At 46.6% G+C, this 27421-nt stretch overlaps 1 protein-coding gene across 6 annotated transcripts in view; it reads right to left on the reverse strand.

Annotated features, from left to right (window-relative positions):
- MTOR (mechanistic target of rapamycin kinase) overlaps positions 1 to 22868 on the reverse strand; it is a 155640-nt gene extending 132772 nt beyond the window's left edge. Inside the window, exons 1-11 of one of the 6 annotated variants that reach the window (XR_009214909.1) lie at positions 22762 to 22837; positions 19511 to 19713; positions 18748 to 18856; positions 17209 to 17441; positions 16276 to 16476; positions 14134 to 14268; positions 8837 to 9112; positions 8643 to 8751; positions 3844 to 4030; positions 2291 to 2419; positions 1057 to 1301 (exon numbers count right to left, since the gene is read on the reverse strand). Coding sequence is in view for 5 of the 6 variants with exons in the window: in XM_032758905.1 (XP_032614796.1) it covers positions 1057 to 1301; positions 2291 to 2419; positions 3844 to 4030; positions 8643 to 8751; positions 8837 to 9112; positions 14134 to 14268; positions 16276 to 16476; positions 17209 to 17441; positions 18748 to 18856; positions 19511 to 19672 (1786 nt within the window). In the remaining variant the exon portion in view is untranslated. Of the gene's footprint in view, positions 1 to 1056; positions 1302 to 2290; positions 2420 to 3843; positions 4031 to 4533; positions 4663 to 8642; positions 8752 to 8836; positions 9113 to 14133; positions 14269 to 16275; positions 16477 to 17208; positions 17442 to 18747; positions 18857 to 19510; positions 19714 to 22761 lie in introns of those variants that run through there. The other 5 variants (XM_032758905.1, XM_032758906.2, XM_058444305.1 and 2 more) reach the window with 5 other exon arrangements.
- Between the last annotated feature and the right edge of the window lie 4553 nt (positions 22869 to 27421).

Genomic DNA, 27421 nt, shown 5'->3' on the forward strand with positions numbered 1-27421 from the left:
TTACTTTCTCAGAGGATAATACAATTCTTGATCAAATTTACCTTGCCTGTTTTAGTTCCCAGATTTAAACACCAGACAAAGAGTCTATGTAGTCTGGGTTTAAACATAGCTACTTTCTATTCACTAGAGATAAATTATCACAGGTGTGAATCAATGTTAAGTGGAGGAACTGCAATAGAGAAACCATGGGTGGCTGTCTCCAGGCAGCATGTTCAGGCTTTCTGTACTTGCTTGTTTCCCCACAGTCTTGACCAATACTACCTGTATGATCTCAAATTTCAGAAGTATCAACTTCTCCCCCTGAAATATATCTCTGTGGGGCATTATTATGGGTTTATTTGCAGTTTGGAACTACACAGTATGGTACTTTTAGAAATCATACTGCCAGCTGGGCACAGTGGCTCATGGATGTAATCCCAGCACTTTGGGAAGCCGAGGCAGGCAGATCGCTTGAGATCAGGAGTTCCAGACCAACCTGGCCAACATGGTGAAACCCCATCTCCACCAAAAATACAAAAATTAGCCGGGTGTGGTGACACGCGAATATAGTCCCAGCTACTCGGGAGGCTGTGGCAGGAGAATCGCTTGAACCCAGGAGGCGGAGGTTGCAGTGAGCTGAGATCGTGCCACTGCACATCAGCCTGGGCAACAGAGAGACTCTGTCTCAAAAAAAAAAAAGAGAGAAATCATATCGCCATAGACATGGAAACATCCAAAAGCCCCTACTTACACATTTTAAAGCATTACATACCATCTCAGCTACAAAGAAGTGGAAAAGTGAGGACGTGAGGGGGATCTGTTTCTGAAGCATTATTTCCTTCGATCAACGTATACTTTCCCTCAAACCATTTGCCCTCAAACTCAGTATAGGACAAAGAAACAAAGAGTAGGAATTACCAATACATGGAAAGAATATAGGAAGGATGAGCTGCTACAGAATCGGCTACCCTGTCTTTAGCACCCTGGCAAGATCCAGGAATCCTAGATACCTTCATTCCTTTCCCAAAGTTTCCAGCATCTCTCACTATCTTGGCAAGAGCCATTGTAATTTCTTACCTTCAAATTCAAAGCTGCCAAGCGTTCGGAGGGCAAGAGTGATGCTGCCCACATCGCTGGCCTCAGGGAGGGTCGTGAGGCCAGGAGAGGCCAGCTGATGGGCCAGGCCCTTGGGCATGCCTGGGTGGCGGAGGGGTTTGTGCATAAGGACCAGGGACAGCATTTTCAGTAGCCCATCTTGAATGTCCTTCTTTAACTGTGGAATCTGACGGCTCAGGTCGTAGAGTACTGCAGTGAGGGCAGGGCTGAGGGGAAGGAAACAAGTCACATAAGGGCTGGGCACATGACACTCAGTCTGTTCTTGGGAAGAAACAGCTTTCTCTCCCAGCAAGGGGATCAGGCCTCTGTTCTTCAGAGTAGAAAGGATATTATAAAATAAGAATAAAAGTGTAAATTCTCTTGGCTTAGTCTCAGGTCTCCAAACAATCTATGAGTTTCTGGTCCTTGCCACAGAAGACTTGCTCACTATAATTCAGCCACTACAGAAGACCAAGTCACAACAAACACTCTGGGAAGCAGATTAAGTACACTGTCCTTATTTTACAGATGAAGAGAACTTAGTTTAGGAAGCTTAAGCAACTTGCTCAATAATAATATACAAAATATTTGCAAATATTTATTGAGTACTTCCTATATACCAGGCATGATCCTAAGAGTGACTATATCACGAACCCACAGCAACCCTAGGCAATAAGAATTACTATTGTACCCACTTTTCAGATTAAAAAAAAATGAGGCCAGGCACGGTGGCTCACACCTGTAATCTCAGCACTTTGGGAGCCGAGGTGGGCAGATCACAAGGTCAGGAGATCGAGACCATCCTGGCTAACACAGTGAAACCCCATCTCTACTAAAAATACAAAGAATTAGCCAGGTGTGGTGGCGGGCACCTGTAGTCCCAGCTACTAGGGAGGCTGAGGCAGGAGAATGGCGTGAACCCGGGAGGCAGAGCTTGCAGTGAGCCGAGACTGGGCCACTGCACTCCAGCCTGGGCAACAGAGCGAGACCCCTTCTCAAAAAAAAAGAGGCTCAGGGAAATTAAATAACTTAGTCAAGATCACATAGAAAGCTAGTGATGAAACTAGGATTCAGTACTAGCCTGTGTGTTTAGTCTAAGCTATCCTGTCCATCCAGCTGAATGTGCAAACAACCATGCCTCACTCTTTTAACAGTCCCAACACTGGGGGCCAAGCCTCACACTGATATAGGGCAAGCTCAGGTTTCTGACACCCACCTTAGTCCCACTGCCAGCATGGGCTCCAGCAGCTCCTTGATATCCTGCTGGATGCCTGGCCCCATTGCTCGAGCCAGCATGCTGATGCAAGTGAAGACTGTGGCGTCCACCTGCATAGCTTTCTGCCTCCTGCAGAGAAATGAAGAGTGGCTAGTTGAGACATAATGACATTCTTTAATGTCCTACCTCAAAATTACCTTGGGGCAAGGAGAGCAGGTTACTCAGGCAGGGCTACCACAGACGGGTATGCAAATTGTCCAGAGCACAGTTCAAACAGGCCCATCACATCACAATTACTGTAGATTTGTATATTTCTACAACAATCCAGCAGATGGCAGTAAAGTGTCTTAAGGAAGGGGCCCTTTTTCTGAATTCACACAGCTATACCATATGGGTTAGTGTGGTGCTCACCAAGATAATTATGTAGGAAGAGAGCTGAACAAGGTGTTCATCAGGGACAAGAAGGCAGTACACAGCCATCATATGGAAAGAAATTCTTCTATGATGAGAATGCTGGGCTTTAGAATGGGGCCAGGTGCAGTGACTCACGCCTGTAATCTCAGCAGTCTGGGAGGCGGAGGTGGGTGGATTACCTGAGGTCAGGAGTTCGAGACCAGCCTGGCCAACATGGCAAAACCCCGCCTCTACTAAAAATACAAAAATTAGCTGGGCATGCTGGCACACGCCTGTAGTCCCAGCTACTTGGGAGGCTAAGGTGGGTGGATCACTTGAGGCCAGGAGTTTGAGACCAGCCTGGCCAACATGGTGAAAACCTGTGTCTACAAAAAAATACAATTATTAGCTGGGCATGGTGGCACATGCCTGTAATCCCAGCTACTCAAGAGGCTGAGGCAGGAGAATCGCTTGAACCCGAGAAAAGGAGGTTGCAGGGAGCCAAGACCGTGCCACGGCACTCCGGCCTGGGCAACCAAAGTAAGACTCCATCTCAAAAAAAAAAAAGAATGAGTAGTGGGGCGTATTAATTCACCACAGCAATCTTCGCTAATAAACAGGGAAGCATAAAGACAACCCTGAGACAAAGGATGATGAACACTGACCCCCTCGCCTTAGCGAAGACACCCTGGCCTCTCCGTCTGGCAGGATGCTGAGGGGTTTTCTCGTATTTGATTCGCCAGGAGGTTTAAAGAGATGGAATAACTTATTCAACTTCAGCGATGAGGAAAAAGGTGACCCTTAGGTCCCTTCAGTTCCAGTCGAGGATTCCTCTCTTTAGGTCTTATATCAAAATAAGACTTTTAAAAGCCAGAGAAAAAAGCAAAACTAGCAGATTCCCAGTAAATAATAACACTGAAAACAGCATTGGCATCTCACATGTTCTCAGGGTATTCAACCTCCCCAAATATTTCATATTATGTTATTTCATTTGGAAAAGCTTAGAATTCAACTAAGGAAGGGCTGTTCTTCATATGATTTGCTATACCCTGGAGTTTAATGATGCAAAAAATCGGCGTAAGCTCCGTGGATCTGAGATAGAGCGTCCTTCCTCTCCAACCAAATGGAGTGGAAGGTGAAATCATAACAGAGGTGCTTACTTATGGGCGAAGTCCTTTGGGGGCAGGGCCGCTCGGATGATGTCCAGCACGCGAGGCAAATAGACCTTAAACTCAGACCTCACAGCCACGGAAAGTAGCCCCAGGGCTTGGAAGGCCGCTGTACGTTCCTTCTCCTTCTTGACACAGCTTAGGACATGGTTCATGGTATCTTGGAGGTACTGGGTATCTGAGCACAGAAAAGACAAAGTAGATAGCTCCAGGTCAGGGTTAGGGTCTACACATCAACGGTCAAAGGTCCTATAAAGCAATTCAGTTTAAAAATAAATTAAGAAAGTGGCCAGGCACAGTGGCTCACACCTGTAATCCCAACACTTTGGGAGGCCAAGGAGGGAGGAGTGTTTGAGGCCAGCAGTTCAAAACAGCCTGGGCAACACAGCGAGACCCTGTCTCTACAAAAAATAAAAATTAGCCAGGTGTGGTGGTGCATGCTTGTAATCCCAGCTACTCGGGAGGCTGAGGCAGGAGGATCACTTGAGCCCAGATGGTTGAGGCTGCAGAAAGGTGTGATCGCGTGCAGCAGTGCACTCAAGCTTGAGTGAGAGCCTGTCTCAAAAAGAAAAACCCAAAAAACCTAAAAGGTTGCCAAAACAATATCACGGAATTGTCTCCATTACTGGTACATTTTGACACAAGAATTACATGCTCTTGCTTAAGAAATATATGTCAAACCTTGTTTAAAAACAGAAGATCGGCCGGGCGCGGTGGCTCACGCCTGTAATCCCAGCACTTTGCGAGGCCGAGGCGGGCGGATCACGAGGTCAGGAGATTGAGACAGTCCTGGCTAACACGGTGAAATCCCGTCTCTACTAAAAATACAAAAAATTAGCCGGGTGTGGTTGCAGGCACCTGTAGTCCCAGCTACTCGGGAGGCTGAGGCAGGAGAATGGCCTGAACCCGGGAAGCAGAGCTTGCAGTGAGCCGAGATCGCGCCACTGCACTGCAGCCTGGGCGACAGAGCGAGACTCCATCTCAAAAAAAAAAAAAAAAACAGAGAAGATCATCTAAACAATTTTACATTATAATGAAATTTGAAGTACAGTCATGGGCCAGGTGCAGTGTCTCACGCATGTTAATCCCAGCACTTTGGGAGGCTGAGGAAGATCGCTTGAGTCCAGGAGTTTGAGGCTGCACTGAGCCAAGAGCCATGCACTCTAGCCTGGACAAGAGAATAAGACCCTGTCTCAGGCGCAGTGGCTCATGCCTGTAATCCCAGCACTTCGGGACGCCAAGACAGGCGGATCACCTGAGGTCAGGAGTTCGAGACCAGCCTGACCAACATAAAGAAACCCCGTCTCTACTAAAAATACAAAATTAGCCGGACATAGGGGTGCATGCCTGTAATCCTAGCTACTCAGGAGACTGAGGCAGGAGAATCACTTGAACCCGGGAGGCGGAGGTTGTGGTGAGCCAAGATCATGCCATTCCACTCCAGCCTGGGCAACAAGAGCAAAACTACATCTCATTAAAAAAAAAAAAAAAAAAAAAGACCCTGTCTCAAACTAATAAAAAATCAGTACAGGGTCAGGCACGGTGGCTCACACCTGTAATCCCAACACTTTGGGAGGCCGAGGAGGGTGGACTGCCTGAGCTCAGGAGTTTGAGACCAGCCTGCACAACATGATGAAACCCTGTCTCTACTGAAATACAAAAAGTTAGCCGGGCATGGTGGCACGCGCCTGTAATCCCAGCTACTCGGGAGGCTGACGCAGGAGAATCACTTGAACCCGGGAGGCAGAGGTTGCAGTGAGCCAAGATCGTGCCACTGCACTCCAGCCTGGGCGACAGAGCAAGACTCTGTCTCAGTAAAACAAACAGACAAAAAAACAGTACAGTCGTGTGCCACTTAACAACGTTTGGGTTAACAATGGACCACGTATATGATGGTGGTCCCATAAGATTATAATACAGTATATTTTTACATATCTTTTCTATGTCTATGTTTAGATACACAGACATTTACCACTGTTTTACAGTTGCCTAGAGTATTCATTACAGTAACATGCTGTACAAGTTGTAGCCCAGGAGCAATAAGGCTACACCACAGAGCTAGGTGTAGAGTAGGCTATACCATCTGGGTTTATGTAAACACCTTCTATGATGTTCACACAAGGACAAATTCTCCTAAGGACGCATTTCTCGGAATGTATCCCCATCGTTAAGCAATATATGACTGTAATACTGAGCACTGTTTGCAATAAACAGGCCATTCCATTCAGCATAGGCCTGGAAATCATTTTGCTATTACCTAGAGATTTTTGTGACAGCTATATTTAATAGAAGAAGATTTAGTCTGTAATTTGGAAAGCCATATGTATATTTTCATTAAGTTTACATAAGCCAGTGTGCATGGGTAGGCAATTCTCATACAATTCAAGCTAAAGTGTTATTTCTCCTCTGAAGGCTGGAATTTCCTGATTCTTGCTTCTTGTCTATTTATTTCTTCTCTTCCATTGATATTGGTCCCAAGTCCAGGCACCAGTAGCACACATAAAATAGGAGAGAAGGGAAAACCACACATCCCTTAGGAAGTTAGGGGTATTGAAAGCTACCAGAACCACATTTAGACAATGAATTAGACTCCTAAAATAGCACATACTATGATTGCATTTACTCTGAGAAATGTTTTCTCCCATGGCTCTTGTGGTCAAATGACAATGAGGCATGCTGGGGCTTGAAGGCAGGTGACCAAGGTGATACAACCCTAAAATTAGAGTGGGTCAACAAGAAAAACTAAGGGGATAGCATTTCGGCAGGAAATGGGCTAAAATCAAGAGTATAATTTCTTGGCAAGGCGCCACGGCTCATGTCTGTAATCCCAAGCACTTTGGGAGGCCAAGGCAGGAGAATTGCTTGAGCCCAGGAGTTCAAGACCAGCCTGGGCAACATAGTGAGATCCCATCTCTATAAAAAATAAATTTAAAAAATTAGCCAGGTGTGGAGACTCACGCCTGTGGTCCTACCTACTTGGGAGGCTGAGGTGAGAGGATCGCTTGAGCTCAGTAGGTCATGGCTGCAGTGAGCTGTGATCGCATTATTGCACTTCAGCCTGGGTGACACAGCAAGACCTTGTCTCAAAAAAAACCCCAAGAAAGTATAATTTTCTTTTCTGGATTTAGCATCCTGAGATTAGAAATCTGACTGTAGAGATTCTAGTCCAGTCTTGGAGTATTTTTTTGTATTTCTAAAGCTTATACCATTAAGTTTAAGCAATAACTTCCAAACTGCAAGCTTTAAATAAATAGTACTTATGCAATGAAGCAAATACTTATACGGCGTGCCCAGGCTGAATGTCACTGGCATATTTTAGCATATTTAATAAAACAACTTTGACTAACCTTAAAAAAGAGAGCAACAACAATAACAAACACCCACATCAAAAGAAGAAATCTAGGGCCCTCTGAGCCTTCGTATCCTGCTGCTAGGCAGCCTTCTGAACTTACAAGGGTAACTTACAAGGGTAATGTGCCAGACTTTGATCAAATTTGGCCTAGTTATTAGTTCCTTTTGAACCACACTTTCAATCCAAGATCACTTAAAGCTCTGCTGAACAGCAGCCTGTCTGGTCATTAAAAAAGAGAAAAGCTGCTGGGTGCCAGGCCGGAACAACAGAAACTAACAAAATATGGGTGATTTTCCTTCTGTTATTTCTCTCTGGTTTTATGTGGCTAATTGTCACGTCCTCACCCAACACGTTCTACTTCTTTCGAGCAGCGTGTTTAACACCTGACCAGCTACATTTCTCCAGTGGTTTGTCTGGGCTGGGTGGCGTAAAGTGAGTCTTTGTGCTAGGGAATAGGGTCTGCTGAGGGCCAGGCTCGCCTTTTGCTTATGTTCCTGGCTCTCAATGGGTCCTGAATGCTTCACTAAGCACAGGCAATGAGCACCACGGTAAAGTGGGAAGAGATGTTCAAGATTGGGTGCCCACACTCGGCAAGTAGAGAGGTTTAAGACAAGGACATTAAGTATGAACAGGCAACTGGAGCATTATAAATTTTACCTCTACTCTATTTCCAAAACAGATTTGAAGTAGCTTGAGGAGGCTGTAATAATATATAATGGTTCCCACTTATTAGAGCTCTGTGCCAGGCACTATAGTAGGTGCTTAGACATTAATGCTGCTCATTTTGGGAGGCAGAGATTGTTATTCTGATTTTACAAGTCAGGAAGCTGAGGCCCAGGTAGGTCAAGTAATCTGTCCAAAACCTCATGGTTAAGGGCGGAGGTGGGGTTCATCTCAGGTCTGATGCCAAACCTTTGCACAGCTGAGGGCTATGATGGATGAAGGAAAGGACATTTACAGCTGGAGCAATCCAGGAAGGCTTCGTTGAGAAGGTGGACTCTGAGTTGGGCCAGCTTCAGGAGCCAGGGATTGATGCTGCCTGCAAGTGGTGAGGCAGCTTGGTGACCACCTCAGGGACAGAAGCAGGATGATCCCCAAACCCTCCCTGACTCACAAAGCTTTGACGTAGATACTGCACAGGAGCTACATCAAAACTGCCCTTCCTTTGGTCTCTTTTAAGTCTACTTGTGAACTTGTTGGCATCCATACATGAGAACATGCTTGGCCGTAGAACTGCCTCTCTGTTCTGATTGTTCCTGTGTCTGCTGCCTCTGACATTAGAAAACCTGAACTAAATATCATTGAAATTGGACATGAGGCAAAGAAATCAGAAATTCGTTGGCATTGCTTCAAAGGAAAAGATATTTGGCTTTTCTGGAATCACCTGTTCCCTGTTTACCCTGAGCTGGGTAATGATGTCTTCCATGGACATCCTCACCTGTGAAGGCAGAAGGTCGGAATGCAGCCAAGCGGGGCAACAAATTAAGGATTGTCATTTGGATCAGCGAATTCTTGCTATTCCTGCATTTCAGCACCCACTGGCACACCTGAGAGAGGAAGGATAAAGGGTTGGCAGGGGAAAAGTGAGGTGTGGAGCTTAGGAAAAGAGGGAAAGGGCCTCTCACCACTTACCTGATCAAATTTCTCCTCCATCAAGTCTCTGCAACACCGGCTCTCCACCAGGGTGGACTTAGCTGGACTGGGGGAGGCCCCAAATCCCATGAGGCCTTGGTGAGAGCTGTACCCCAGCAGCCCCACCAAGGCATTTGACTGCTGGGGTTGTACAGCCTGGAAACTGGTGAAGGGGGTAATGTGACGAGGTTTTGTTCCAAAGCCCATGAGATCTTTGCAGTACTTGTCGTGTACCAGCTGCTGCTGTGTGATTTCTTCCATTTCTTCTCTCAGACGCTATATATATGAGGAGGAAAAAAGTCATCTTTACTTATGACTGGCATTCAAACTGGGCACTGTGGATTCCACAGACCATTACATTTGCCTAATCCTGAAACGCAACTACTTCCAAAGTGAAGGGTGGCCACTCTTCATGTTTAGGGTTACAATTTCCCCAGAACTTTGCAAGGGACCTGATTTTGTTCTAAGTTAGGCAGAAGAGCACCACCTATTGAACAATAAAGCAGCAGCAGAGGGCTGCCTTGCCAAGGGTTCTCACATCCCAGGACTCCTCACTTGGTTTGGAAGGGCTGACTTACATATTGCTGTGACTACTGACCTAGGCCACTGCAATGAGGCTTGCAAAGGTGATGGGAGCTCCCCTGCCAGCATCCTGTTAAGGACTGTCTGATCTCTTTCTTCTCCCTAGAAACCCACGTAAAAACTTTAGCAGGCCAGGCGTGGTGGCTCATGCCTGTAATCCTGGTACTTTGGGAGGCCAAGGTGGGCGGATCACCTGAGGTCAGGAGTTCAAGACCAGCCTGGCCAACATGGTGAAACCCTGTCTCTACTAAAAATACAAAAAAATAGCCAGGAGTGGTGGCGGGCGCCTGTAGTCCTGTCTACTCGGGGACTGAGGCAGGAGAATCACTTCAACCCAGCAGGCAGAGGTTGCAGTGAGCCAAGGTCGCACCACTGCACTCTAGCCTGGGCGACAAGAAGGAAATTCTGTCTCAAAAAAACAAAAAACAAAAACTTAACCAAGTAATTTTCTCAGAATCCTAGGATTCCACAGGTAGTATGGAATAAGCTGACTGAGAACTCATGTCTATTCCCTTTACAAAGGGCTGCTTAATCACTCATCCTCAGCCAGGCGCAAGGGCTTACACCTATAATCCCAGCACTTTGGGAGGCCTAGGTGGGCAGATCAAGAGGTCAGGAGTTTGAGACCAGTCTGACCAACATGGTGAAAACCCGTTTCTACTAAAAATGCAAAAATTAGCTGGGTGTGGTGGCACATGCCTGTAATCCCAGCTACTCGGGAGGCTGAGGCAGGAGAATTGCTCGAACCCAGGAGGCGGAGGTTGCAGTGAGCCGAGATCACGCCAACTGGGCAACAGAGCAAGACTCAGTTTTGGGGGCTGGGGGAGGGGGGTTGGGGAGTACTCATCCTCCAAGACTCCAAATTGAGAAGGAGATACAAGTTTTCCAAACTTCTAAACTTTTCTTGACACACATATTTTCACTTTTCAGAAAATCTTGTCCTCTCCTCTTGTCAAAGTCACCAATGAGTTTTAAGCTGCTAAATCCAATGGTCAATTCTTAGTCCTCATCTTATTTGACTTATCTGCAGCGTTTCATCCAACTGATACTTCCACCTCCTTGACGCCCTTTCTTCACCTGGCTTCTCAGACTCTAAACTCTCCTGACTCTCCTACTCCCTCCCTGGCTGCTCCTTCCCCATCTGCCTTGGTCCTCTTCATCTCCTGACCTCAGGTTCGCAGACTCCATCTCTTCTCCAATTGTACTAGTTCCCTTGTGCTTCTCACCCAGTCTCATGATGAAATAACATCTATACGCTGACAATGCCCAAATCCATCCCCCTTGCCCAGCTCTCTCCCCAGAACTATTCAGTATCTCCACTCAGGTGCCCAACAGGTCTCTAAGTTAACAGGTTAAAACCAAATTCCCAGCCTTCTCCCCTAAGCCTGCTCTTTCCATTTCAGTCTTCGCACTGCAGTGAATGGCAATTTCATCCTCCTAATACTCAGGCCAAACACCTTGACACTTCTTTCTCTCCATCTACCTCCAAACCATCAGCAAATCCCAAATTCAGAATCCAGTTGCTTCTTGCAACTTCATAGCTCCCACTGTGGTCTGAACCACAAATATCCCCCACTAAGACTGTGGCAATTCCCTCCTAACTGGATTCCTGGCTTTAGTGCTTGACCCTCTAACAATCCATTCTCAACACAATGGCAAGAATGATCCTTTTGAAATATGAGTTAAATGTCACTCCACTGCTCAAAGCCCACTTACAGCTTCCTGCTTCCCACACAAAGGCCCTATGTGATATGCCCCCTCCTTCCCTTACATGTTCCTCTGACCCCATATCCCCACACACCTCTCCACTCTGCTCAGCCATGGTAGGGGAGCTGCTACTGCAGTATTTGCTGCTCCTCTAATACACCAGCATGCTCCTGCCTCAGGGCCCACTGCCTAGAATGCTCTTCCCCAGATACCTGTAGAGCTTTTTCCTAACCTCCTTCATGGCTGTGCTCAAATGGCACCAGGTTTTAAAATGTAATCCTTGCCGGGCGCGGTGGCTCACGCTTGTAATCCCAGCACTTTGGGAGGCCGAGGCGGGTGGATCACGAGGTCAGGAGATCGAGACCACGGTGAAACCCCGTCTCTACTAAAAATACAAAAACTTAGCCGGGCGTGGTGGCAGGCGCCTGTAGTCCCAGCTACTCGGAGAGGCTGAGGCAGGAGAATGGCGTGAACCCGGGAGGCAGAGCTTGCAGTGAGCCGAGATCGCGCCACTGCACTTCAGCCTGGGCGACAGAGCGAGACTCCGTCTCAAAAAAAAAAAAAAAAAAAAAAAATGTAATCCTTAATCCAGGTGAGCATTCTCTATTCCCCTTCCTTGCCCTACTTTTCTCCATAGCTCTTATAACCATATGATATATAATAGGTTTTTAGGTTTTTACTTGTATATCATCTATCTTCCCTTACAAGAATGGAATCTATTTTGTTCACTGCTGGAGTATTCTAGCTCTTAGGACACAGCGTAGCTGGCATATACTAGGTGCTCAATTAATATGTGTTGAATGAATGAACAAATTATGACATTTTAATACCTTATATTTAGATAGTTTCTTTTTCTTTTTTTTTTTTTTTGGTGACGAGGTCTCACTATGTTGCCCGGGCTGGTCTCAAACTCCTGAGCTCAAGTGATTCTCCCACCTCGGCCTCCCAGAATGCTTGGATTACAGGCATGAGCCACCACACCCAGCCTTGGATAGTTTCTTATAATTTACAAACCACCTTCACAAGAACTATTTCAATGAAATCTGACAACCACTCTATGAGCCAGGTGATACTGTCCTGTTTTAATGGGAGGAAACAAAGATCTCAGAGCTGCCTAGATTACAGTGGAAAACATCATGTTAAACTCAGGAGGTAAAATCTGAAGGTTACCATTTATAGAATGCCCACTACGTATCAGGTGCTGTGCTGGACACTTCACATACATACTCATCCACTTAGTATCCATGGGGGTTGGTTCCATGACCCACTGCGATAGCAAAATCTGCAGATGCTCAAGTCCCTCCGATAAAGTAGCATGGTATTTGCATATAACCTATGTATAGCCTCCCACATACTTTAAATCATCTCTATGTTAGTTATAATACCTTATACAAAGTAAATGCTATGTAAATATTTGTTGCACTGTATTTTTAAAAATTTGTATTATCTTTAAATTGTTTGATTTTTCCTTGATTTTTTTTCTTTTTAAAAAGTTAAAAAAATTTTTTTGTAGAGACACGGTCTCACCATCTTTTGCCCAGGCTGGTCACGAACTCCTGGGATCAAGTGTATCTTCCCACTTCAGCCTCCCAAAGTGCTGAAATTGCAGGTGTGGGCCACTGCACCCGGCCCTGGGTATTTGTGAACCATGACTAGTTGAATCCAGATGTAGAACTCATGGATATAGAGGGCCAGCGTCATTTAGAAACCGCACAAGAGCCCAATGAGGTAGGTAAGAGTTCCTGTCCAAAGGGAGAAAAATGAGGCTAAACAGGTAACTTGCCTGAGTCACACAGTCAACAGAGTGGTGGGGATCTGAAGCCAGACTCCTCCTGCTTCTGCACACTGCTGCATGCACTGCTCCCACATCTGGGCATGGCTATTATCTAACAAGCACTGTGTCTATTATAAGCAGGAATCCCCAGGGTAAAATTTCACAGCTCATTTTCCACAGCCAGTCTCACAGATGAAGCTTTACCTCCCAAGTATATCCTGAATCAACTACTTCTCAGTATCTGTGCCAGCACTCCTAGTCAAACCCACCACTGTCACTCACCCAGACTACTGTAATAGCTTCGTCTGGCAGCTGTGAGAATGCAACCTCCAACTACAAGGCGCATAACCAAGGGCCCCAGCTGCTGCTCTGAAACCCATCACTAAGTTTGTGCCAACGTCACCCATTGCTCCCAGCCAATGACAGAACACAGTAGGGCTGCTAAGGCTATCCTGCTCTTGGGAGACACAGAACTCTCCGACGGCCAACTTTGGCTTGAGGACCCCGCGGTGGCCCTGCAGAGTAGGCTAGAACACTTCTATCTGTATTTTACCCTCTTGCTTACTCAGGGTCAGATGTGCATTGTGGTCCGACCCTTCTCCCAGGCTGTTTCCCTAATAAAATCCATGCACTTTTAAATCCACCTTCTCAAGCCAACACATCTCCTAATTGGTCTCCCTGCTTTCATTCCTGCCTTTTCCTACATTTTTCCTATAAGCAGTCAGTGATTGTTAGAAACGCATGACATCACATTATTCGCCTGTGTGCACACTTCCAATGTTTACCCCTGCGAAAGCTCGTGTTTACTGTGAACCGTGGGCCTATTAATTTGGCCCCTCCTTCCCTCTCCCTTGCTCCCGGTACACCAGCCATACTTCCCTTCCTTCTGTTTCATCAATGTCTCACACTCTTCCGCCTCAAAGCCTCAGCCTGGAACACAGTCCCCCGGCCTGCTGCAAGGTAGCTCCTTCGTGTCATGTGGACCCCCCTCAAATAACACCACCTCAGGGAGGGCCTTCCTTGACCCTCCACTCACCCCCTCTCCGTCACTCTCTATCCTATTCTGGTTTGACTTTCTTCATAGAACTTGCTGCTATCTGAAATTATCTTATTTACTTATTTATTATGTTTCCCGCCACAGAATGTCAGCTCCATGAGGACATGGATCTCGCCTTGCCTCACTCACAGAATGGTACATGGGGAACCTGGACTCCCCTTTGCCGTGGCTTCTCACCTCTCCCTCCATGCTGCTGATTCGGACCAGCTCGTTAAGTATCAGCAAGGCTCCATGGATCCGATCATCCCGATTCATGCCCTTCTCTTTGGCCAAGGTCTCATCAAACCCCTTCTCTGCTTCTTCAAATGTGTGCTATGTAGAGAGACAAGGTGCCTTCATTAGAGACAGAGTACAAACCCAGAAAGAATATAGGCCCATCCCATCTACACTGGGGGTTCTGAGGTGCTACCACGCCTGCTTAGTGCCTTGTGCCAGTTATCAACAAAACTAACTGATCAATCTCTTTTATTTAATTCAGCTTCAATTTTTTTTTTTTTTTTGAGACGGAGTCTTGCTCTATTGCCCAGGCTGGAGTGCAGTGGCGCAATCTCGGCTCTCCACAACCTCCACCTCCTGGGCTCAAGTGATTCTCCTGCCTCAGCCCCCTGAGTAGCTGAGATTACAGGCACACACTACCACGCCTGGCTAATTTTTGTATTTTCAGTAGAGACAGGGCTTCACCACGTTAACCAGGCTGGTCTCAACCTCCTGACCTCAAGTGATCCACCCACCTCAGCCTCCCAAAGTGCTGTGATTACAGGTGTGAGCCACCACGCCCGGCCCCAGCTTCAATTCTCATAATAAGCCTTTGAGGAAGATACCATCATCATCCCTATTTAACAGCTAAAAACACAGGCTCAAAGAATTTCAGTGACTTGTCCAAGATCACACAGCAAAGGCAAGACTGGAACCCAGGTCTCCCAATCCGATGTTCAGAGCTCTTTTTCTAATATAAGACTCACTGATAAGTTCCCTCTGCAGCAGTAATCAGCACAGGCCTTATGATATTAGAGCAGAAAGAACTGGCACTTTCTAAATTAGTATCATTTGTATCTCACTGATTTTGAGACACCTATTTTTCCATATTTTAACATCCCTGAAGAGATGTCTTTTTTTTGAGACAGAGTCTCACTCTGCTGCCAAGTCTGGAGTGTAGTGGCGTGATCATGACTCACTGCAGCCTTGATCTCTTGGGCTCAAGCAATTCTCCCGCCTCAGCCTCCCAAATAGCTGGGAACACAGGCGTGTAACACCAGGCCCAGCTAATTTTTTTATTTTTTGGAGAGACAGGGTCCCACATGCTGCCCAGGCTGGTCTCAAACTCCTGAGCTCAAGCAATCCTCCTGCCTTGGCCTCCCAAAATGTTGGGATTACAGGCGTGAGCATCCAGCTGAGATGTCTTATAATTAATTATTAATAAGAAGAAGGTACAAAGTCGGCCGGCCACAGTGGCTCATGCCTGTAATCCCAGCACTTTGGGAGGTCAAGGCGGGTGGATCATGAGGTCAAGAGATCAAGACCATCCTGGCCAATATGGTGAAACCCTGTCTCTACTAAAAATACAAAAATTAGCTGGGCGTGATGGCACATGCCTGTAGTCCCAGCTACTCGGGAGGCTGAGGCAGGAGAATCACTTGAACCCAGGAGGCAGAGGTTGCAGTGAGCCAAAATCACACCACTAAACTCCAGCCTGGTGACAGAGCAAGACTCCATCTCAAAAAAAAAAAAAAAAAAAAAAAAAGAAGGTACCAAGTCACAGTTTAATTGGCATATTTGCATTCTTAGTCATACACAAAATAATGTCTAGAATAATGGTGTGACTATCAATAGATGTTTGCTTTAATAAAATGCAATAAAGTAACTATTGATTCATACTGAGCATAAAAAAATTCACTGGAGGCCGGGCGTGGTAGCTCATGTCTGTAATCCCAGCACTTTGGAAGGCCAAGGCAGGTGGATCACCTGAGGTCAGGAATTCTAGACCAGCCTGGCCAACATGGCAAAACCCTGTCTCTATTACAAAAATTAGCTGGGCGTGGTGGCACACGCCTGTAGTCCTAGCTATTCGGGAGGCTAAGGTGGGAGAAAATCGCTTGAACCCAAGAGGTGGAGGTTGTGGTGAGCCGAGATTGCGCCACTGCACTCCAGCCTGGGCAACAGAGCAAGACTCCATCTCAAAAAAAAAAAAAAAAATTCATTTGAGACCAAACCAAAAGGTGATTCTTGCTCCATGGCAAGGGCCTGTGGCTGCCCTTTAGGCCAGGTGATTCTCTACGTAGATGTGCTTTGCTAGTGGTGGGAATGGAGCCATCTCCTCACCCTGTACCACTGAGGCTTCTGCATCTCCTTCGGCTCACGCTGGGTGGTGAGAATCAGACAGGCACGAAGAGCGGCTACAGCTCCCTCACGGATGGCCTGTTTGGGGTCCCACACGGCCACAAAAATGTTGTCAAAGAAGGGTTGCACTTGCTGGAAGAAGAAGGTAGGGACACTGATGGCCAGCTCACGGAGAACCAGGACCTGGAGAAAAAAGCAAACCAAGAACTCTCATTGGTACCAGAGTTTTGTTCTCTCAGGAGTACAGTCTCTTGTCATCTTAGAGCCATACACACTAGAAACAGAGAAGGCTTGCTTACTCTTCTAGCTAGGAAATTCTGGGGACAGAGGAAGGAAAGCAAAATTGATTAAACAGCTCAGTGTTCATTATCCTAGGTTGTTTACAAACACAAAATGCTTGTAATGTTTGAACATAAGCTCTGGAAGTGCAGATGTGTTTTATGCTTTCTTTACCACTGTACTAATAGCCTAGAACTCTACCTGGAATACAGTAGGTATATAGTAAATATTTACTGAATGCATAATCCTGTTTAATCCTGTTATTATTTTTATTTGACAGAGGAAGAAACTGAAGGTCAGAAGCTGCCCCAGGTTACAGTTAGGTAGGAAGTTGCAAAGCCAAGACTTGAGCCAGGGTCCAAGTGTGTGTCCTTCTCCTGGTACCGTGCCCCCTCCTCACAGTACTGCCTCCTCTGAAGGGCAGCAGACTGGAAAGCATGCGGCCAATGCTTCTGATACCCACCACACCACTGCTAGATTCTCTCTGAAGGACGGACTCTACCCCATCTCACAGCCTGGAATCCTAGCTCTTCTAACCAGCTTTTTTAAGGAATGAGCCTCAGAAGGAAGCAAAAGACCCCACCATGACACCATCGTTCCCCAAGCCTGGCTGTGCTCCTCCCTGTAGGCACTCACAGCTGCATGTCTCCGGCCCTCATTGCGGTCAGCACCCAGCCATTCCAGGGCTCGCTTCACCTCAAATTCCACGTACTCAGCGGTAAAAGTGTCCCCTGCCATGGCAAGACGGCCAATGGCCTTGGATGCCATTTCCATGACAACTGGGTCATTGGAGGGGAGGAGGTTCCGAAGATAGTTGGCAAATCTGCCAATTCGGGTGGCATTCCCACCTTCCACTCCTATGAGGCTAGCTGGAAAAGAGAGGAAGGCAAAAGGTGATGACGGGGTGTATGCTGGCCAGGAAAGTACGCAGACTTCAACTAAAAGCTGGCGAGTGCCGGCCAGGTGCGGTGGCTCAAGTCTGTAATCCTAGCACTTTGGAAGGCCGAGGCGGGTGGATTGCCTGAGCTCAGGAGTTCGAGGACAGCCTGGGCAACATGGTGAAACCCCATCTCTACTAAAATACAAAAAAAAAAAAAAAAAATTAGCCAGGCATGGTGGCATGCACCTGTAGTCCCAGCTACTCGGGAAGCTGAGGCAGGAGAATTGCTTGAACCTGGGAGGCAGAGGTTGCAGTAAGCCGAGATCACACCATTGCACTCTAGCCTGGGCGACAGAGCGAGACTCTGTCTCAGGGAAAAAAAAAAAAAAGCTGGCGAGTGATCCCTCCATTCTACTTTGAGTACATTTCTAGATGGCAAGGACAAAGACAATTTTCATTTTAACCCACATATTTAATACTTGTGCCAGAAATATTTACATAAAGCAAAATAATCTCATGCTAGTATAATTTTCTCCGCTACCCCCCAAAAAAGGGAAAACAACTGGGACTGGATAATAATTCACAGGACTGATGACCAGTCCTTAGAAGTTAAAAATGACCTGCCTGGCCGGTTGTGGTGGCTCACACCTGTAATCCCAGCACTCTGGGAGGCCGAAGTGGGCAGATCACTTGAGGTCAGGAGTTCGAGACCAGCCTGGCCAACATGGTGAAACCCTGTCTCTACTGAAAATACAAAAATTAGCCAGGCATGGTGGCAGGTGCCTGTAATTCCAGCTACTCGGGAGGCTGAGGCACGAGAATCGCTTGAACCCAGGAGGTGGAGGTTGCAGCGAGCCATGATCGCACCACTGAACTCCAGCCCCAGCAACAGAGTGAGACCCCATCTTGGAAAAAAAAAAAAAAAAAAAAAAGACCTGCCTTTTATTAACTATACCGATTCCACTTTTCCATTCGTGAGCCCCACTATGCGAAACCCTGCTCTACTGAGGAAGCAGAGCCCACAAAAGGCAATATGAAGGAGTGGAAAGAAAGCTGGCTTCTAGTCTCAGCTCTGGTAAACTGTCTGAAAAGTCACTCAATGGTTCCGAGACTCCACGTCCACATCTAAAAATACGTTTTTCCTGTGGCCCAGGACTGCTGCTAGAATTAAAAGCCACGGGCTTCTTAAATTTCATTAAGCAAATATGAACTAGTATCCAGTAAGTGGCAGACACAGGGTGCAGTGGGCACAAAGGTGAGTGTGTTGTTTTTGTGACCAGAGACTCTGTCCTTACCTATGGCCAAGATGCCACCTTTCCTCTCATTGGCATCTGAGCTGGAAACCAATTCAAAAATGTGATGGTTCAGTTGGTCATAGAAGCGAGTAGACTCCTCTTGACTCATCTGCAAAAGACGATATAATCAGAACAATTTCTAATAATTCTCTGACTGTGGTGGTGGGAGTGGGCTGGCATCTAAAGATTAGATCCTGAGAGGCAGGCAGTATAGTTCAAACCAAAGAAGACAAGCTACTGCCCATTTCTATAGGATTACACTGTAGAACACCTGAACTTGCAATCATCTGATTATTTAACAAATATTTATTGGGTATCTACTCTGTGGCAGAAAATGTCCTGTCCTAGGTTCTTTCTAGTACCAGGGATACAAGGAGAAACAAGATACTGTCTCTGACCTCAAGTCTGGTCTCTATTTAGAAAGCCCGTAGCTCTCAACTCTCCAAACCCATCCCAATCACTGTTATCAGACAGAAAGCATTTGAGGGTGTGGTATGTGGTAAGGAAAAACTAAAAAGTTAAAAGAAACAGCTAAGTCTATTCTGGCCCCTAAAATGTGACCACAAACAAGAAAAATGCTACAAAAATGTGCAACTGCTGCAAAAGAACCTGCATGTTTTATGGATGTGAGAGGTTGGGTGCCTTTCTAAAATAATCTCTGTTTTCCAAATCCTCACTTAGCTGTCCAAAAAAAAATGTAAACCAGTGATGGTACATTTAGCCCAAACATCCCACAATGACTGGCCCCAGATCCCAGAAGCACCTCTCGGAGTTCCATGGTGACATAGTGCTGGAGCTCCTTGGCAGCTTTGGCCCTGGTCTCCTCATTCCGGCTCTTTAGGCCACTTGCAAACTGCTGCAGGACGCTCACATTGCTAGATGTGGTGGCAGCGGTGGCGGCGGCGGCAGGTCCGGTTCCAAGCATCTTGCCCTGAGGTTCTTTAGAGAGAAGTTTCCTTTAATATTCTGGATAAGAAAGTATGATGATAAATTTACTTATGGCCCTGGTCACCCAACACAGATCTCCCCCTAGCCCTTGTCAAGGCAGGGGATTCTAAAAAGGTTGAGAGATCTTATTGAGGAACATTTAGAAAGCCTAGATTCATTAAACAATGACTGATGTTTAAAAGAGGCAGTGTAGTAGGGAGGTTAAATTGTGGGCTATCGGCCTAGCCTATTTGAGTTTGAATCTTTGGGTTATATACCTTGAGTAGTTTGGGAGGCTGAGCCTGGAGGACCACCTGAGGTCAGGAATTCGAGACCAGCCTGGCCAACGTGGTGAAACCCCATCTCTACTAAAAATACAAAAATTAGCTGGGCGTGGTGGCACGTGTCACCTGGGAGGCTGAGGCAGGAGAAGCGCTTGAACCTGGGAGGTGGAGGTTGCAGTGAGCCGAGATCCTGCCACTGCACTGTCTCAAAACAAAAACAAACGAAAACAAAAACAAGGTTATATACCTCCAGAAAGACACTCAAAATGTCTGTTTCTTCAACTACAATAGGAAGATAATAGTACCTAGTTCACGGGTTGATGTCAGAACTAAATGACTTAATACATGTCAAAAAGTGTTTAAAACAGTACAGGGCATATACTAAGTTCTTAATAATTGTTAGCTATTATTACTACTACTACTATGTACAAGGCAAAGTGCCAGGTAACAAATGTCGGGAGGTAGGGAAAGAATTAAAAATGACTAAGACTGCCCCTTTCCTCAAGTTCAGTCTAAAAAGAGAGATTATTATTCTACAGCAGCACTGTCTAATGGAAATATAGGCCGGGCACAGTGGCTCACGCCTGTAATCCCAGCACTTTGGGAGGCCAAGGAGGGCAGATCACCTGAGGTCAGGAGTTTGAGACCGGCCTGGGCAATATGGTGAAACCTCGTCTCTACTAAAAATACAAAATTAGCCAGGCGTGGCAGTACGTGCCTGTAATCCCAGCTACTTGGGAGGCTGAGGCAGGAGAATCACTTGAACCCAGGAGGCGGAGGTTGCAGTGAGCTGAGACTGGGCCATTACACTGCAGCCTGGGCAACAAGAGCAAAACTCCATCTCAATTAAAGAAAAAAAAAAAAAAGAGGACATACAATGATCCACATATGTAGTTTTAAACCTGCTCGTAGCCATATTTTAAAAGGTAAAAAGAAACAGGTGAAATTAATTACTCAAACCAATATATCCAAAATATCATTTCAACATGTTATCAATATTTTAAAAATTGATACAGTGTCCATTCTTTTTTTTTAGCGAGTCTTCAAAATCTAACGTGCATTTTACACTTACAACAATGTAAATTTGGACTAGTCACTTTTTTTTTTTTTTTTTGAGACAGTCTCGCTCTGTCACCCAGGCTGGAGTGCAGTGGCATGATCTCGGCTCACTGCAACCTCCACCTCCCGGGTTCAAATGATTCTCCTGCCTCAGCTTCCCGAGTAGCTGGGACTACAGATGTGCAGCACCATGCCTGGCTAATTTTTGTGTATTTTTAGTAGAAATGGAGTTTCATTATGTTGGCCAGGCTGGTCTCAAATTCCTGACCTCAGGTGATCAGCCCGCCTTGGCCTCCCAAAGTGCTGGGATTACAGGTGTGAGCCACCATGCCTGGCCTGGACTAGTCACATTTCAAGTGCTCTACAGCCACATGTGGCTGGTGGTTCTTGTACTGAACAATGCAGTTCTACAGGGAACTAGCACTTCAAATGTAAGCTAAAAGAAACCAATTAGTTCCTGGCCGGGCACGGTGGCTCACGCCTGTAATCCCAGCACTTTGGGAGGGCGAGGTGGGCGGATCACAAGGTCAGGAAATTGAGACCATCCTGGCCAACACGGTGAAACCCCGCCTCTACTAAAAATACCAAAAAAAAAAAAAAAAAAAAATTAGCCGTATGGTAGCGGGAGCCTATAGTCCCAGCTACTCTGGAGGCTGAGGCAGGCGAATGGCGGGAACTCGGGAGGCGCAGCTTGCAGTGAGCAGAGATCGCGCCACTGCACTCCAGCCTGGGCGACAGAGCGAGACTCCGTCTCAAACAAAACAAAACAAAAAAAACAAAAAAAAACCACCAATTACTTCCTGAGATCATTCCCTCATTCCTCAATTATGCCCACACTGCCATGGGTGTAACATACACCTATTCCAAGTATGTTCAGCTTATGCTACAAAACCAATTTCTCAAAATTCTTATTTTTGAACGAATTTGTAAGGCACAGAGGAAAAATCAGGGAATAATTGGTTTTGAAAAGCTTTCAAATACTCCACTGCCAATAAGAAGACTGCAGAAAGAAATGTCATCCTTTAGGGGAGAAGAAACTTAAGAATCCCTACCAATAAAACTACTCCAGTTTGTGTGAATGTGTGTGCGTACAAAAGGGGGGAAGGAGGCTGGCAAGGGATTTCTATTCTCAGGAAAAAACCAGTGTATCTTTATATGATCTGAGGCCCACAGGCCATCTGCTCCAGACTGAATTCAATTAAACTTAGGATATCTGAAGTCAAATATCCTAAGGGTGTTTATAGGGCTTAAGGAAGTTAAAATTGGATGGGGGAAACAGGGATGGGGCTGGGGGAGAGGGAGAGAGGATGTACCCCAACGATGTAACCGAGCTCAGTTTCGGGGACTGGGTCTCTGAGACGTGTCCACAGTGGAGGACAAGGGGCTGACACGGACGCTGGTGTTCCCTGGGGCAGAGATACACCATTTTTGTACGTGGCTCAGAAGAAAGGGTGGCTGTGACGGGCAAAAGACCCAAAGGGCAGTACCAGAGCTGATGGGCCGGCCTTCGGGCGGACGTACCGCGGGCCGAAGGGTCCAGGGGTCTCTTGGGGGTCCCGGGGAGGTGGGCGTTGCCTCGAGGGGTGGGAGTCAAGGCCTCAGATGGTGACCAGGTAGTGGGGCCGGCAATGTGGGGACCCCACGTCCCAGACGGGCGACTTCCCCTGGCCCCCCCACAGGCAGCCTGGCCGTGGGTCTGGACATTACGCCGCCTTAGAGGGGTCATGCTAGGCCCTGGACTCACCGCGCGGCTTCGGCCAAGGCCTCAGCTGCCGCCGCCAGCACCGGTACCGCCGCTTCAGGCCCCCTGCCCCACCGCCCGCCTTCCCCGCTGTCCTCTAAGCCGGGAGCGAGGGAAGGAGGGTTCCCAGCCCTGAGGACCAATCGACAGGTATAGGAAGAAGATGGACTGAAAAACAAGCCAATAGTAATGAAGAAGAAGTGAAGCTTCAGGACCCGGCTTCTCCAGGGGGCGGGGACTGTTCAAATAGACAAACCACGCGGCCAGTGGCAGGTGAAAACAGGCTTGGGTCCACTCGGGAGAACCAATCGGTCGTGAGTTGACCTCAGTCACTTCCACTCATACATCCGGTGCGGCGCTGCTAGGATTCCCTTCTGCATCCGGGCTGTGAACTCAAGGAGTCCGCTGTCTGGGTACCTCCGGATCTCACAGAGAGCGGCTAGCGAGGTTCGCGACCCCTCCCGGTGTAATTCTGAGAGGAGAATGTGAGCGATGCCGGCGCCCAGGAATTACTGCATCAAAAGACGTTTCGGGCTAGCGCTCTTTATGGATCCTGTGATTTCTCTTTTGTTACAATTAATAAGCATTTGAAAATGGTTTTTTTTTTTTTTTTTTTTTTGAGACGGAGTCTTTCTCTGTCCCCCAGGCTGGAGTGCAGTGGCGCGATCTCGGCTCACCGCAACCTCCACCTCCTGGGTTCACGCCATTCTCCTGCCTCAGCCTCCCGAGTAGCTGGGAATACAGGCGCCCGCCAACACGCCCGGCTAATTTTTTTGTGTTTTTAGTAGAGACAGGGTTTCACCGTGTTAGCCAGGATGGTCTCGATCTCCTGACCTCGTGATCCGCCCGCCTCAGCCTCCCAAAGTGCTGGGATTACAGGCTTGAGCCACCGCGCCCGGCTGAAAATGTTTTTAATTAGATTTTCTCACTTTCCCAAAATTATCCAACTCAGGATCACTCCAGAGAAACCATAGCCAAGTTTTAACCAAAACAGCTACTCATAAATAAAAATTTTCAAAGCAACATTATTTTTTTTTTTAATCCTTTCAAAAAATCAATAGCTGGCCCGGCGCGGTGGCTCATGTCCATAATTCCAGCACTTTGGGAAGACCGAGGCAGGCAGATCAGCTTAGGTCAGGAGTCGAGACCAGCCTGGCCAACTTGGTGAAATTCCCCCACCCGCACCCCCCGTCTCTACTAAAAATATAAAAATTAGCTGGGCATGGTGGCGCACGCCTGTAATCCCAGGTACTCGGGAGGCTGAGGCACGAGTATCGCCTGAACCCGGGAGGCGAAGGTTGCATGCGCCGAGATCGTGCCACTGCACTCCAACATGGGCGACAGAGCAAGCTCCGTCTCAATACATACATACACGCACACACACATACCAAAGAAAATAAATAGCTGCTGGTCACAGTGGCCCACGCCTGTAATCCCAGCACTTTGGGAGGCCGAGGCAGGAGGATCACTTGAGGTCAGGAGTTCCAGACCAGCCTGGGCAACATAGCGAGACGATGTCTCTACAAATTAAAAAAAAAAAAAAAATCAATAGCAAAAGTGGATTTGACTACATTTTTTAAAATCACAGTGCTATTTGTCATAGTAAATACTGAAAATTCCTAAATATTTCAAAGTAGGAGTCCAATAAAATATGATGCATTCGGCCGGGCGTGGTAGCTCACACCTGTAATCCCAGCACTTTGGGAGGCTGAGGCGGGCAGATCATGAGGTCAGGAGTTTGAGACCAGCTTGACCAACATAGTGAAACCCCGTCTTTACTAAAAATACACACACACACACAAAAATAGCTAGGCGTGGTGGCAGGCACGTGTAATCCCAGCTACTCAGGAGGCTGAGATAGGAGAATCACTTGAAGCCAGCAGGCAGAGGTTACAGTGAGCCGAGATTGTGCCACTGCACTCTAGCCCGGGTGACAGTGCGAGACTCCATCTCAAAAAAAAAAAAAAAAAGATGCATTCATAATAAGAAAAATACGTAGCCATTAATAATTATAATTTAGAGCCTAGCATGGTGGCTCATCCCTGTAATCCCAGCACTTTGGGAGGCCGAGGCAGGATTGCTTGAGGCCAGGAGTTCCAGACCAGCCTGAGCAACATAGTGAGACCCTCGTCTCTACAAAAGAAATTTAAAAATTAGCTGTGCGTGGTAGCACATGCCTGTAGTCCCAGCTACTTGGAAGGCTGAGGCAGGAGAATCACTTGAGTCTATGACTTCAAGGTTGTAGTCATCAGTCATCTGTGATCTCCACTGCACTGCAGCCTGGGCAGCAGAGAAAGATTCTGTCTCAAATAATAAGAATAATAACAATAAATAGTGGTAATTAGATGAATATTTGCTAAGAAGGAAAATGTTCACAACCAGTTCAAAAATTACAAGTTATGCAACAATGTAAGTATAATATAACCATTTACAAAAATATTTATGCATTTCTTATATGTTTACGTTTACATGGGGGAAATGTGCACAACTAAGATGCAATTTGGGAAAGACACACTTTTTTTCTTTATACATTATCAATTACTTATGTAATAAAAACAAGTGAAGGTAGAAGAAATGAGTTTTCAGAAGGCCTAAACTGCCAAATTAAAGATGGTTGGGCTGGGTGCAGCGGCTCACACCTGTAACCCCAGCACTTTGAGAGGCCAAAGCAGGAAGATTGCATGAGCCCAGGCATTTGAGATCAGGCTGGGCAACATAGTGAGACTCCATCTCAAATAAATAAATACATAAATAAAGATGGTTGGTAATATTCCATGGCTAACAAAATGTTTTGTTTGGCAGTTTTTTTTGTTGCTGTTGTTAATATCTATGATATTGGCCAGGTACAGTGACCCAACACTTTGGAGGCTGAGGCAGGTGGATTGTTTGAGCCCAGGAGTTTGAGACCAACCTGGGCAACATGGTGAAACCTCATCTCTACAAAAAATGCAAAAAATTAGTTGGTGTGGTGGCATGCACCTGTGGCCCCAGCTACTTAAGAGGTTGAGGTGGGAGGATCACTTGAGCCCAGGAGGTCAAAGCTGCAGTGAGCTGTGATCTCACCACTGCACCACTGCATTCCATCCTGAGTTGGCAGAGTGAGACCCTGTCTCAAAAAAAATATATATATATATAAATAATTGCTCCTTTTTTTTTTTTTTTTTTTAAGACAGACTCTTACTCTGTCACCCAGGCTGGAGTGCAGGGGAGCCATCTCACCTCACTGCAACCTCTGCCTCCCAGGTTTAAGCGATTCTCTTGCCTCAGCCTCTCAAGTAATAATGGCTACTTTAGATTTAGCCTCTTTTTTTTTTTTTTTTAAATGGAGTCTCGTTCTGTTACCCAGGCTGGAGTGCAGTGGCGCAATCTCGGCTCACTACAACCACCGCCTGCTGTGTTCAAGTGATTCTCATGCCTCAGCCTCCTGAGTAGCTGGGATTACAGGCACTTGCCACCACACCCAGCTAATTTTTGTATTTTTAGTAGAGACAGGGTTTTCGCCATGTTGGCCAGGCTGGTCTTGAACTCCTGACCTCAGGTGATCTGCCTGCCTCAGCCTCCCAAAGTGCTGGAATTACAGGCGTGAGCCATTGCGCCTGGCCCAGCATCTATATTTTTATCATTAAAAATTTCTAATATGCAATATAGTCACTATTCACATCTCAAAATAAACAAGTTACATTTATCATGAAAAGTCTTGCTCCACCCTTGCCCCTTGACTATATATTTTCTCAGTTTCTTATGCATCCCTAGATTTTCTGTCTGCAAAAACAAGCAAATATATATGTATGTATACTCCCTTTTTTTTTTTTTTTTTTTGAGACAGAGTCTCACTCTGTCACCCAGGCTGGAGTGCAGTGGCATGTTCTTGGCTCACTGCAACCTCTGCCTCCCAGGTTAAAGTGATTCTCCTGCCTCAGCTTCCCCAGTAGCTGGGATTACATGCCTGCGCCATCATGCCGGGCTAATTTTTTAATTTTTAGTAGAGACGAGGTTTCACCACATTGGGCAAGCTGGTCTCAAACTCCTGACCTCAGTTGATCCACTCACCTCAGCCTCCCAAAATGCTGGGATTACAGGCATGAGCCACCACGCCCAGCCCATACATATATTCTTATTTTCCCCTTTTGTTATACTATATGCACTATTTTGCATTTTTAAAATTTTAGTGTATCTTGTAGATCTTTCTCTTATAGTTCCAACAGGTTTATATGCCTGCTGCATAGCAACAGACCAATGCAATGAGACAGCAGAGTCTGCAACAGAGAAAGAGTTTAATGATCGCAGAGCAGCCAAGTGAGGAGATGGGAGTGTTACCAGCGCTGAATTTGCAATGGTCTGCAGCAAGCTCAGTTCTTGCCTCCTCAGAAGAAAGAATTCAACCGAGGGGCATAAGGCAGAGTGAGAGACTGAGGCAAGTTTTAGGACAGGAGTGAAAGATTATTAAAGAGCTTTAGAGCACGAATGAAAGGAAGTAAAGGACACTTGGAAGAGGACCAAGCAGTTGACCTGAGAGATGAAGTGCGTTGTTTGACCTTGACTTTGGGTTGGCATACTTCCAGGGTCTTGCATTCCCTTCTCCCTTGATTATTCCCTTGGGGTGGGCTGTCCACATGCATGGTGGCCTGTCAGCACCTGGGTGGGGGCGCATGTGCAGTGTGTT

This window comes from Hylobates moloch, unplaced genomic scaffold (assembly GCF_009828535.3).
Source record: "Hylobates moloch isolate HMO894 unplaced genomic scaffold, HMol_V3 SCAFFOLD_9, whole genome shotgun sequence".
NCBI classification, from domain to species: domain Eukaryota; kingdom Metazoa; phylum Chordata; class Mammalia; order Primates; family Hylobatidae; genus Hylobates; species Hylobates moloch.